Below are 13,336 nucleotides of genomic sequence, written 5' to 3' on the forward strand. Positions count from 1 at the left end.
AATCACGTCCTCAGGGGCTAGGTACAAGGAGGGATAGCAGTGTCCAAATGTAAAAGCAGGACAATATCTATAGGTAACATTATCAAAAATCTTTATTAAAAAGTATACATTAAATGTATAAACTGCCAGCAAATCATAAAAAGTACAGAACATACACATTTTCCAATCATGCAATCAATGTTACAAAATACACACTTTTGACACCTGTTAGAGAGTTTACTGCTAGGCTGAATAAATCAGGGGAAAAGATGAAGAAGAAAATAACACAAGCTTGTTTATCCTTGCTAATCTAAGTAACAACAAATACCAAAAAATAAGTGATTTTATTTTAGCAGGTTGATTAGTGAAATAAAAATAAGAATTGTGATAAAATGTATAAATGGACTGCATTCTGCATAAACCTCCTAGATATGGGAGACCCATTACTAATGCCAAATCATCATTACAATAGCCTTATATACGACTTAAGTAAATTTGTCCGATACCACAATAAGTTTGTAATATCTTAACACACATCTACCTCTTGCCTCATAATCATCTTGTGATGTCCAAAACAAATATCAAGAATCTACCATGTGATCAATGTCTTGCTGACTGAAACGGCTGAGCAGACTTGGTGTGATTATATCAGTCAACACTGTGTCAATATTTATCCCTTACAGCCTCGGGATTAGGATTCCCTTCCACACAATTGAGCACAGCACTAGATTAACTGTTTCATGGCTGATCTGATCTTCTCTGTTGTTAAAGTGTGTGTTTGTGTGTGGGGGGTCTGCATCAGCTGGGAGGCAGCTGGCCTACATACATTCTGGTTTAACCTCTTAATACGACCCCACTTGACATTCAACTACAGTAAACTGTACATACACAAATGCACTCAGTCCATATACAGCTATGCTGCAATGCAGATTATTTTGAGTTCAGGGGGTTCAGAGCATCTTTCTACAAACATCCTTTTAATATTCACAACACTGCATTTTAGCAATCTGAACTTTAAATGAGAGCTAGTGTAACCCTGGGTCCACACAGAGTCAGATTTAAATGTGCCTTTTCAGTCTTACTAAAGGCAAAAGGAACAAAGACGTATATAAAGCATAGTTTTATGATACATTTTTTTTTTAATAAAGTCTAGCACAAGGCTGACAAATAGTGATACGGTCAAAGAAAATTTAAAAATAAAAATGACCAAAATGTAAAAAAAAAAAAAAAAAAAAAAACCCCAAACATATGAAATGTAGTACAGTTACTGTTTCTATGGTGTGTTCAACACCAATGGTTTCCCATTAAGCCACTGTGGAAACTCAAATAATCATGTCACTAACTGCAGTTGTCCTTATAATTATCTAACAATACAAACTATTCAAGAAGTGCAATTTAGCAGGTCTTGTTTAATCTGAAGCCAAATACTGTATCTACATAGTATTAGAGAGAATTTAGTATTTTATAGCAAACACATCTCACAATTTACAATATATGACTCCACATTACAACTTACCAATGTGCATATGCAGCTAGCATAAAACATGTTTTATTATTTGTGGGCAATAAACTAGTATGTAGGCAAACACTGATAAGTATGGTTTGTTGAATGCATCTCAGATGCAATGGAGTGGTTTGAATCAGATATACTATATATATTAAAAATATATATATTAAAAATACTGAGAACAGAACAAAAATGTTTTACTGAAATGAGAGTTCATACAAGCTAAAATGTACCTTAATTCATAAAATAATCAAACATAATATTGCTAAATATAAAATGTCTCCCTTCATACAACTCCAACAAAGACATATTTGGTACTATTGAACCCAAACAGTCATGGATGGATACTGATAAAACTACAGTCTCATTGTAGCTTCCACATTGATGCACACAGAATCTGCACTTTGAGCCTATGTACATTTCAGAGGTTTTTTTCATGCGTCACTGTAACTGAATTTACCATTAATTTCAGCAAGTGCAGATGCAATTAATTGAACCCAAATGTATTCTGCTCATAGCCTCAGATACAAGATAAACAATTTGATTTATAAATGAAAGCAAAAAGAGCCATTTGGTAGCTCATCCTTGAATCGGGGTATGTGGTTATATGATACCACAAAGCATGAAAACTGATTTCACTTTTGTTCCACAGTGACACTCACCCAGCTTACTGTAGGGCAAAATGTACAAGTCTCAATACAGGTGCAGCAATGCCTTTTGGGATTTAGCTGTGCTTGTCAACATGGAGTGGTGTCTTTCCTGCTTTTTTGCTCAGTTAGGCGTCAGGGTTCAAGCTCTGTCCAATCAGGCGTCGGCTGTGGGCAGAACACTGAGCTTCTTCTTCCAACTAAAAGAGAATATCAACGGTCAGGGTCTTTGTTAAATTAAAATTTTTTGATGTTGAGAGACAGAGTATGACAGACCAAGTGGGAGTAAATAAGTGTGAATAAGTTCTAAGTGTGTTTGAGTTAGACCAAGTGTGTGTGAGTGCACGTCTGAGTCAGGCAGAGACAGCACAGTTACACCCCTGAAGCAAACCCACTCCTACTCACACACAAAGACACACACACACACACACACACACACACACCTGCTCTTTGATGTAGCTGTTTCCACATGGTGCAACCCCTCTGAGAGCCAATCCAACGATGAAGCACCAGACAGACAGCCCAGCCTCAAACCCTGCCAACACAGCACAAGGGATCCACAGCGACAGGGTGGTGTCCTGAGAGACAGGAAGTGATGGAAACAAGGAATAAAAAGTGTGAAATACAGTAATTAACAAACACTTTGAGGTTGAACATTTCTCCTGTGACACTTTTACTGAATTTCATGCCTCAAGAGTTACAGCTTGAATTGTCAGACAAAGAGCAAATTGGGGAGAAACGGAGGGAAACGTGAGTGAGGTGGACAAAGTGAAGGAACTGTAAGGAGGAGAGTTTAGACTCACATATATTCGTGTTGTATCAAATGGGCACCTGGCACTGACAGGTGACCTAGCGTTGATGGGCAGCTTTGTGTCATTGCATCCCAGCATCAAACTCTGCCCACTGTGGGCAACTGTGATACTAATGGCCAAAAGGAGCCCAATACAACATGCTGTTGAGAGCAGGGCATTCAGGAACGATGTAATTAGAAGTCCGATTTGCTGGAGACACAGACACAAAAAAAAACAGAAGAGGAGGTAACTATTAAATAGACACAGAATGAATGACTGATGTGATTATATCAGTAGTTTAAATTAAATAAATTAAATTCTTACCAGTTTTATCACATGCAGGTTCCTTGACACCACGATGGCAATAATCCCAGAAGCAATGCTCTGTAAGATTCATGACAAGATGATTGTTTTAGTTTAGCATTACTTAGGCATCGAGTAGGGTTTATTAAATTATGTGCCACAAGAACTAATCCTGGCCCCAAGGATGTGAGGCTGCATTTGTAAATTCAGGTGCCAGGGGAAGACTTCAGACACAAAGGAAGAAATTATCCTTTCACGAATGACAGTAAGTGCGTGATCACCAATGGAAAGCAGTGCTAGTAAGATACATTTTTGTAACCCGTCTTTTTGTTCTGTCTGTTTTACCTGTAAACCCTGTAATACCCTGTGTAGAGTACCTGGTTTGGAGTACATTTCAAAGAAAAGTGACATCAACACCATCTCATCATCCACAGCTGCCAGTTAATCAGATACCTCAATGTAATGAAGCCTGCCCTAGAGCAACTAGTGAATGAGTTAGAAAAAACAGCTCCCTTACCATAAGCAAGTTCAGTCTTGATCGCTAAGAAAAATACACAACACTATACCGAGCTAACAGCACAAATCACTTTTGATGGTTCATCTGATGCACGGAACACAGGAAGTCAAAGGCTTGAATTCAACATTGTTACTGATGGTAAAATGTTGTGATAAATAAACCAAGATTGCTCTTCTTTTTAAAGTTCAACACGCCTTAAGGCTCTTGGTGCACACTGCAGATCTGGGAACAAAGGAGGAACGTCTAAACTACTGACTCACCAGCAGGCCAGAGGTGACAGAGATGATGTTGGCTACAGTGTATTCAGTGGAGATATGCTGATTGGGTTTAGAAATGTGGCGGAGGACATTGCCATGTACAATAGCTCCAAGGATGAAGTTAATATGGCCAACCAGGATGAGAGTTAATCCCTTTTTCATTAGCCTCCTTGGCCCTTTGTCTTTATCTGGATGACAGAAAAACAAGAAATACTTAACAGAGCTTATATCAAAAGAATATTTGTAACATTGCCTAAATGAAAACTTGAAACAGGTTGGTTAGTGGGTTTCTATACATTAAAGTTACTTCACGTACACAGAACAAAAAGCAACGCAACACTGTGTGAGTACCTCCTAAAAATAAATCCAGAATATATGAATATTCAAATTTTATTTATTTCCAATGTTTACCTGCTGGACACAAGACTCAAGACAAGACAAGACAAGACTGCTGTTAAGTCAATTAAGTCAGTGTATGTGCACTGATAGCTTCAAAGTTCTACATCACACTTGTTTTAGGTAAATATTGGACAAGGGTTGACTTCCAAACTATTAGTGACACCACTTATAATTCAGATTTCCATTGAGTACAGAGAAACTTTCCACTTTCAGTAGATGAAAGTTAAAACATTTTTCTAGTGTCAAACTCTGCATATACATCATTCTAAACAGTGAAACTCACATCTGTAGGAACAAGAAGAAAATCATATGTTTGAGTGGAGAGGGACTTTTAACGTTACAAAACATAAACCTGCAACAAATGCAGATTTGGTTTAAAACTATTTTTGAGTCTTCCATGTTAATAATTAGAGAATTTGGAATTTCGGTCTGAGATTAACACCATTAACAGTGAGTTCTTCCTGAAAACATTTTTAAATTCATTATTCTACAGTTTAGTGCGCAGGGACAGACCATTGACAGTACATATAAGGGACAAAAGCATCTGCATACAAAGGCTGCACTGAGAGTCACGGAGATGGGTGGAGGCAGCTTGGGCACAATACATTAAAAACGTATACATTACTGATCTCTTATCTTGTCAGACTCTTTCAGTGTTGACAGCTCGTTTCCTCCAAGCATAAACCAGAGTAATTAATATTATACACGCGCAAATACAAGTCATATATGCAACGTTTTCTAAATGAAAGCGTATCACCCTACCTGCAGGCCTGTGGTCAGCTACACCCGCGGAGGGAAAACTACAGCGGACCTAAACGCCTGTAACATTACATTAACGAGAATAATAGCATCGTATCGGAATCACTCACCAAAAGTACACATCTCTCCGCTGTCTCACGTTTCCCTTTCAATCAATTAATGTCCGTACTTTTCCTGCACCTGTCCAACAGCAGAAACTCCAACGTCCCTTTGTCCACTTCCTGTATGACGTCAGGAGACTCACCTGTGAATTACCTGCGGTGTGCTGGACGCTGAGAGGCGCAACAGTCAACCCTGATTCATTACAAGCATCTTTGTTGTATTATTCCCCAAACACTGAGAAACGGTCTAACACATACAAGCGAAACAAATCAGAAAATCTTTACAACAGAGATTCATTTTACACATTTATTTGAAAGAACAGTCATACCTTTTGTCAGGATACACATCTCAGAAAAGACACACACACACACACACATTTACTGACTGTCATATACAAAATATAAGGATATCCAAATGTAACCAAGAGCTCACATCCTTGAGTGACAGGCTAAAGCTGCCCACCCTGTATGATTATTTAATAACCAGTTTCAACACCACCAATAATTTGGGTGTAAAAGAGAATACAGAGAGAGAGAGAAATAAAGAGAATAAAGCTGCTCTGGTGATCACATTGGTTGGTTTCTACCACTTTTCTATATAACAAGTGGTGCACTTACATTCTCCTGGCTGACTTTAAACACATCTTTGGAATATACAATCTTAGCAGGTCACAAATAGACATACAAAAAGAGGAAAATAAAGTAAACAATGCATTAAGAAGGACTACACACGTGATGTATAGCAAAATGCAGACTGGAGCACAAAAGTAGCCTGAATACCTTTTTCAAAAAATACTTCAGAGATATACGAGTGGAGATCATTGGAATAAATATGATCTCACTAGTGAGGTGAGCAGTTTAATAATATAACTCAACAACCAGCATCAGAGGAAAGCTCTGTCTGAAGCTCATACAGTAGTAGCTCAATTTAACTGGCACGGTGAATATAAGACACATCAATTATATTCTTAATAAAATGCCAGAAAAAGGTAAGGTATTGTTTTGTATAGTTATGATCTTAACTGTTTTTTGTTATCTGAGAATTTCCTTGTATTGATACTGTATGAGATTTCAGACACAGTAGTACCAAAAATCCACAAAGAGTTCTGAGCCAAAATGTCACAAAAAGGCCACAGGCAACTCCCTGATCTCAATACATGTCTAAACAAGACCTGTATGATGTCAAATTTTGTCTCGTGCCTCTGCACTCTGTGAAGGATAATGTCAAACCACTAGGTCCCAGTTTTATTAAATGGTAATCAAATGAAAACAACAGCGATAGAAACAAGAAAAGTTGTGTATTGGCTCAGACTCTCAACAATGTGGTCTCTGTGTGAAATCACAGTAAACAAAAGGTAAAGTCAAACACGATATACAGTATATGTGACATAAATAACACATATGACGCTTTCACACGGATGTATCAGGAAAATGTCCTCTTCCTACAGCATATGGCAGCCGAGTTCAGTACACAAGTCTCACATGAATGGATTTTAAAGGCAGAGTAGCATGTGTGAACCCAACAAGCAGCAAATGGTAAAATAAAAAAATAATAAAAACAAACTGAGAAAAGAGGACTTTAAGGCATGTGCGTAGGCTCAGACTAAGGCAAAGAGTTGAGCAAAATAAAACAAACACGCTAACGGAAATTCAGTAACACTGAGTTCACAGTACCTCCAAGTAACCAGGTATCCATTTTTCCAGAGAGAATTGGCATGATGCCCGGCCAAAATGTGATGCGCAGTGGTGCACAAAGTTATTACTCATGGGTATTTGTGTATAATAAAGTCAACTGAGAAAGTTGCCTCTATGCCGTCCAGTTTTCAAACTATTACATATATTTAACCTGATAAGTGACAGGTTGGTCCAAACATATCACAAAAGTCAAAGAGCAGGGATCGTGTTGTACAAATGGGAGCCAAATGAGAGGGAGAACCATGTGAAATGAGGATCCAGAAAGAATGGCTTGGCTTGTTTAGTAAAATCGTCTTTGGGTAGAAATGTATCCCTTCATCTCTAGGGTAGCTAAAGTTTTGCTGGTGGTCAAGAGGTGTAGATCCGACCATCAAAATTTAAAAGTATAACAGTAGCAAGAGATGAGTTAGCATGTGGTGTGAGGGCCTGAATCTGTCTTGATTATGTTTTAGACTCATCCTGACACAAACAGGCCAGGCAATTCATAGTGTAAACACCTCACACTAAATAAAACTGTGTTTATGAAAAAGTGGGTTTCAACATAAAGCTGCAAGTAATCTAGTCAGTACTGTTGTGATCAAGTGTCAAGTGTCGCAGCATTAATGAGGTCTACCTTTTAATTAAACTTAACAGCCAACTTAGTAGCCAACTCATTCAAAAGAATTACACACACACATATTTATATATGTATGTTTTGACTTACTAAATAAAAATGTGAAATCACTCCAGGTGGCTTCTTTAGAGTCACCTGGACTCTAAAATTGGCTTTATGGTAAAGATTGTGTGCTTTTAGGAAGTTTTAATCCCTAATGCAAAAGAAAAACCCACTCTTTTGGTCACATTACCACCTAAGGCTAAATAGAAAAGACATAAAAAAAAAAAAAAAACACCGAATACAATCACTGTGTTGAGTAACCAAAAAAAAAGACATGCAAGTGGGTTAAGAGAGTGTACTTATGAGGAGACAGTAACATGGTCGAGTAAACTCGCTAGTGAAGAGCTTGGCTGAATGCTTCTTCTAGTAGAGAGGCTATTTTGTTTTGGTCCACCTGTGAAGAGAACACAAACATTTTCAATAATCTAGGATATTACAAAAGATAAACAATCTATTGACTGTAATAATGCACCTTATCTCCAGTAGCTAAGACACACACAGACAAACAGACGTAAGTACAACATAAAACCGTAATCAGCTGAAACAGGATTAAGTCATAAAGACATATGGCTACATATACTCTCGCCCACAGAAAGATGAAGTGACTATAAAACATTGATGTGGGTAAGTGAGTAGGCACAGGAGTACATATGGCTCTTAAGAAGGGGAGGTGTCTATGTGCTGGAGGGTATATAGAAGTGTCAGGAGTCAACGCACCTTTTAAAATCAACAGAATTTTTACATGGTTTGGTACAGAAATAGCATGCTCAACCTACAGTATCACCCACACACATTGGCCTGCAGTTTTGCACTAGCACGCGCACACACACGCACACACACACACAACGTGAATCTCTCTTTAACACACAAAACACCCACCTCACTGATTAAGTTCAGCTCCACCAACTCTTCAGCCAACTCTTGAAAATTCTCATCTGAAACACACATCAGCACAGTTAGTAACAGTCGTTTATAGACATGGAACATTACCTTCATGTCAACTCTACCAGTCACTCACTCACTATCACCTGTGGAGGAAGAGGGTCATGCTTAGGGTAAATAACTCATTTAGAAAATATAGTCCAGATGCTGCTTTTAAATCCCTATCCCACCTTAAACACAAAAAAACACCAAACTGCAGCTACTGCTGTTAATCTTTGCAACTCTGAACCGATTTTGTTGTTTGGTAGTGCCACTTTTTTTTTTTTTTTTCTTTTCCTGTGGACATCTAACGAAGTGTTCACTTAGTCATATCCAGTACAGCTAAAAAGGACAGAATGGGATTCATCTGGCAGGAAAATGAAAAAGCCAACATGTTTCAACCAGCATGGTGTTCATTAGGGCATGGTCTGTTAAAACATGTTAGCTTTTAAATGTTCCTCTTTAGCCTTGCTGTTAAAGGCTTAATGATTTAATGGACGGTCCTAAAATCTTCTCCTTTCCTCAATTGTATTATGTCCAGAATTTTCTTTTTGGCTCATATGTTACCTAATGTTCTAATGAGCCCCTGTATTTAACTGTTTAACCTAAAAATCTGCAGTGAATTTCAGGTACGTCTACTTTCATGACTCCACCGTCAACATATGCTGTATTATAAAAGAACAAATCTATCTCTGAAAAGGGAAACATTAAGGTTTCTTCACCAACAGCAGTGTCAATAATCCATGTTATAATGCAGCTGCACAATTTTTTGTTATATAAAACAACTCCTGCTCTGACTGTGCTATTCCTGTCTTCTTACATTACATGAAAGAGGTTAAAGAACTCACTACCTTTGGTGAAAATAAAAGGCAGGTTAAGAGAAAGTCAGTACACCACAAAACTAAACTACAAGTGAACTACAAAGGAAATCAACAGAAGTCTAAACAAAATATTTTCAAGGTTGCAAAAAAAATATGGAAATTTAGGGAATGCTGGATTTTACTTGACTAAACCATTGAGGAAATACACTCAGAATGTATAAAATGTTGCATAACTTTTAGTGCCTACTTTCTCCTGAAAACTTTAACAGCATCTGCATAAACCTCCTTTCAGTACCTGACCTGCTTTTTTTTTTTTTTTTTAAATAAAGGGAGAATATTTAATACAAGTGGTTCCATCCACTGCCCCAAACTGACACTCTTTGACTGTGACTAGTGAGTAGAGGAGTTGTCATGGTCTATTGCTTTTTAATAACCTGGCTGTCAATTTACAACAGTGTCAGGAATGTGGCCAGGACAAGACAAACAAGTAGAGGAGATGGGTCATCCAAAAACTTTTACATCAAGAACAGAAAAACACCAGCGGCCCACAGCTACTGAAATTGGAGAAGAAAGAAGCTTCCTTGCTTGGTCCTGTCTTGTGATTTCAAATGAAATATATCTAAAACCAATTAGTTACTATTGATTTTGAGTGAAAAAATATAGCTTCAATCTGAATGCATTGAAGTTAGAGGTGTAGGACAGCATAGTTAAGGTGATGGAGGATGAAATTTAAGTGGCTCAGTTAAGCTGAGTGATCCCTACACACTGTGACTTTGGACTTTGGTGTGTTGATAGGAGAAACTATCCCCTGATATCAGCAGGAGGATGTCTCCTACGAACTCGAAAAAAATGGATGTGTTACAGTATGTGTTAGTAGGATTGGGGTGCAAGTGTGCAAGAGAAGACATATGATGTCAGTGGGAGAGAGAAAAAGCAGAAGAGATAAAGTTAAGTGAATATGTGTGAGTATATGTGAGAGAGTGTCTGTGAGAGAGCGTGTGAGAGAGAGTGTGTGTGTGCATATCGATGAGAGACAGGGAGATGAAAGCCTAGAAAGAGATGGTCAGATGTTGACACAGGAGGTGACAGCTGTCAGCTGTAGCCTTTCACAGGCCACGCATTCCCCACATGCCCGCAACATTGTACATGCCTACCATACCTGTGCTTGTGCAGATTGGATCATACTGCCTACATTATTCTGACCATTGCAGTTGTGTTGTACGTTTTCTCATTTGCTGAGATGAAAAGCCTCAATTTCAAATAAATAAATTCAAGTAAGTCAATTCTGAAAGGAGAATCATTGTTTTCATGAGTGCTTTTAACATATTTCATCCCTATTGGGGTTTTGAAAGTCACTATTAAAAAACAATTCCAGAATACAATCTAAATAAATTTGTCCAAAATAGAGCTGTGCAAGGTTTTCATGACACATAAGCGACAGTCGGTCTCCCTGCCTAAAATAGTATATTGTGACGCCATCTGAGTTTCAAGCTCTCTCTGGAATCTCACTCTCACTTTCCTACATGCCTCAGTGCACACATAAGGAGAGGTGCTGTGTATTAAAACTCTGTGTGTGGTAAAATCTACACAGTACACTGGACTATGCTATGCAGTACTTCACACATACATAACCTTACCATTTATCATCAGCTCTAGTCAAATGTAATTCTACCATTAACCCTAAACCCAAGTTGTAAACCTAAACCATCCAGATGGACAGAATGCCTTCATAAAGACCTTCCTACTCTAAAGGTGCAACACAAAATACACATGCAAACATACATGCAGAAACACATGGCACTCCCAAATCCCAAAGACAAGTACTGTCTGCTGTTCATATTTTACACACACACACACACACACACACACACAGTGCTTGAATGGGGCCAAAACTAGATGACACACACGTCTGAAGAATGGCCTCTAATCAACTTATCTTCCCTTAATCTCACCTACACAGGACACGCCTTCAACAACATCAAATGATCAACGGTTGCTGCTTCTTATTTAAAAATATACCCCGCACTTTGTTTTGGCGCCCAATAGTGTTCCCAAATCCAACCTCCCAGATCACTTCTGATGTATTTAAAGTTGACTGGGTTGAACTGGATGTGGGTGTATCTTTAAGCTCAGAGTGGGTAAATGTTAGTGTGTGATAAGAGAGGTGGTCTTACGAGGTAACATGTCACAGCTTAGATGTCTATTCAGTTTATCCTCCAGTTTCAGCAGTAATGTTAGCTAAAAGGAGAGAAACAGACAACAGCAAAACAAAATTATTATTTTTACTTCTGCTTGACTGGAAGATAACAAATGGTTGTTGATTAATATCATGTTGCTGATCAAGCAAAAACCGACAACAAGCGAAACCGATATGGTGCCTTCTGAATTAGTTAAACAGTAAATGATAAAACTATAAATACTATTACAGAGACTTACATGGTACTTTGCTCCCTCCTCCACAGGTTCAAAGTTACACTGCATATGAATGACCTGCAGAAGAAGTATGAAAATCTAAATATGAATGGTTCTCAACTAGTGTTAATAGTAAACAAGTACACATCTAGTATACATCTTGTATGTCACTATTGTGATTTTATTTTCCTTTTGTAACATGCTGTATAATGTATTGTACGTACCCGCCGTGTCTCGAGTTCTGCAGGTTCAGGGGTGGGGGATTTGACCAAGGGGACGACAATGGGAGATTTAACAGTCTCCTGTTGAGGCTGCAGAGGACAGGGCAGCCCGAACGCCGTCATGGGGTAAATACCATTCCTGGTTCAGGGAGGGAGGGAGAGAGGGAAAGTAAGAAATGAAAGAAGAGATGAGAAAATTAAATGTTAAAAACAAAATCTCCATTTTTTCATATGATGCTATATGTACATATGCTACATATAGCATCATAGTTTACATGTAATTAAGCATCTGTTTCTTTTGCCATATAGTTTAAACCTTAATTCAAAATGACTTTTTATTTCATATGCTAATTACAAATGTAATATAAACACAAGAGACACATTAGACAATAACTATCAGTCTATCTGTGGCCAATTCAGCTCCTTGGCTATGATTGGCTTCACAACAGAGTGGCCAGAAAAACTAAATCTTTTAATTTACTACATTTAATTAACCCTAAGTCCAGGATTCATGATTTAGGAGGGCATTATACCACATTTAGATGATATTATATTATAAAAGACAATGGAAGACGCACCACAGTCAGATGGTTCAATAGTGCCCCCATGTGGTCAGATAGTCTTATCTTTGTTCTATACTACTTTGCTTCTTACCTCACATCCTCCAAGAATTTATCAAGCTCCAAGGCAGGAAACTGTGAAAGCCTACAGAATACAAAAAAGGGATAAAATCAGATTCTACACTTTAAAAAAAGTACACCACAGAATTTAAAATAAGGTAATATAATGTTTTGAACAAACTCAGAAGATCGTTAAGGAATAACACATGCAAGAAAAGAACCACATTTTATTGGATATAATTATTTTTTGGGGTATAATTTTTTACTTCTCTGCCATTATATTCATGAATATATATATATATATATATATATATATATATATTTTTAAATGAATTAAGGAACAACATTAATGCTTTTATTTATTTTAACATGAATTAAGGAACAACATTAATGCTTTTACAGTAACAAAAAACAACCCTGGAGTTCAAACATTGTTTATGTATTTTTTATGTTATTATTGAATTATTATTGAATCTAAATGCTACTGTTAATATTCATGCTTTATCTAGCTGACTCACTTAAATGTGGATACCAGCTTCTGGCCCTTACCTGAGCTGAACGTCCTCTGTCATCTCAGCGATGACCAGGTTGGGGTCCATGTTCTTGGTCATCTCCTCCAGGGCATTCTCGGGAATCATGTCTGGACAATTATAAACCATTGAAGATTGATTAGTTGGTACTGGCTGTTAGGATAAATCCCTTCAAGTTAGACATGCTCATTGGTGGTATCA

The 13,336-nt window shown here is 37.7% G+C and overlaps 2 protein-coding genes across 2 annotated transcripts in view; both read right to left on the reverse strand.

The window, feature by feature from the left end:
- Positions 1-1,219: 1,219 nt before the first annotated feature.
- Positions 1,220-5,369, reverse strand: LOC118320992 (keratinocyte-associated protein 3). Its single transcript, XM_035652134.1, has 6 exons — positions 5,270-5,369; positions 4,005-4,189; positions 3,249-3,308; positions 2,937-3,134; positions 2,577-2,711; positions 1,220-2,333 (listed from the first exon to the last, which is right to left on the reverse strand). Exons 1-6 carry the CDS (start codon positions 5,280-5,282, stop codon positions 2,262-2,264), a joined length of 663 nt encoding a protein of 220 aa, XP_035508027.1. The 5' UTR covers positions 5,283-5,369; the 3' UTR covers positions 1,220-2,261.
- A 188-nt stretch (positions 5,370-5,557) lies between these two features.
- The window catches only part of LOC118321009 (nuclear receptor-binding protein-like), a 13,309-nt gene continuing 5,530 nt past the window's right edge, over positions 5,558-13,336 (reverse strand). Inside the window, exons 12-18 of the mRNA XM_035652165.1 lie at positions 13,155-13,245; positions 12,640-12,690; positions 11,989-12,124; positions 11,789-11,842; positions 11,527-11,590; positions 8,490-8,545; positions 5,558-8,004 (exon numbers count right to left, since the gene is read on the reverse strand). Of these exons, the coding sequence (XP_035508058.1) occupies positions 7,945-8,004; positions 8,490-8,545; positions 11,527-11,590; positions 11,789-11,842; positions 11,989-12,124; positions 12,640-12,690; positions 13,155-13,245 (512 nt within the window). The 3' untranslated portion in view covers positions 5,558-7,944. The remainder of the gene's footprint in view (positions 8,005-8,489; positions 8,546-11,526; positions 11,591-11,788; positions 11,843-11,988; positions 12,125-12,639; positions 12,691-13,154; positions 13,246-13,336) is intronic.

Source organism: Morone saxatilis, unplaced genomic scaffold, assembly GCF_004916995.1.
Source record: "Morone saxatilis isolate NCDOM2014 unplaced genomic scaffold, NCSU_SB_2.0 Contig11, whole genome shotgun sequence".
Lineage (NCBI taxonomy): Eukaryota > Metazoa > Chordata > Actinopteri > Moronidae > Morone > Morone saxatilis.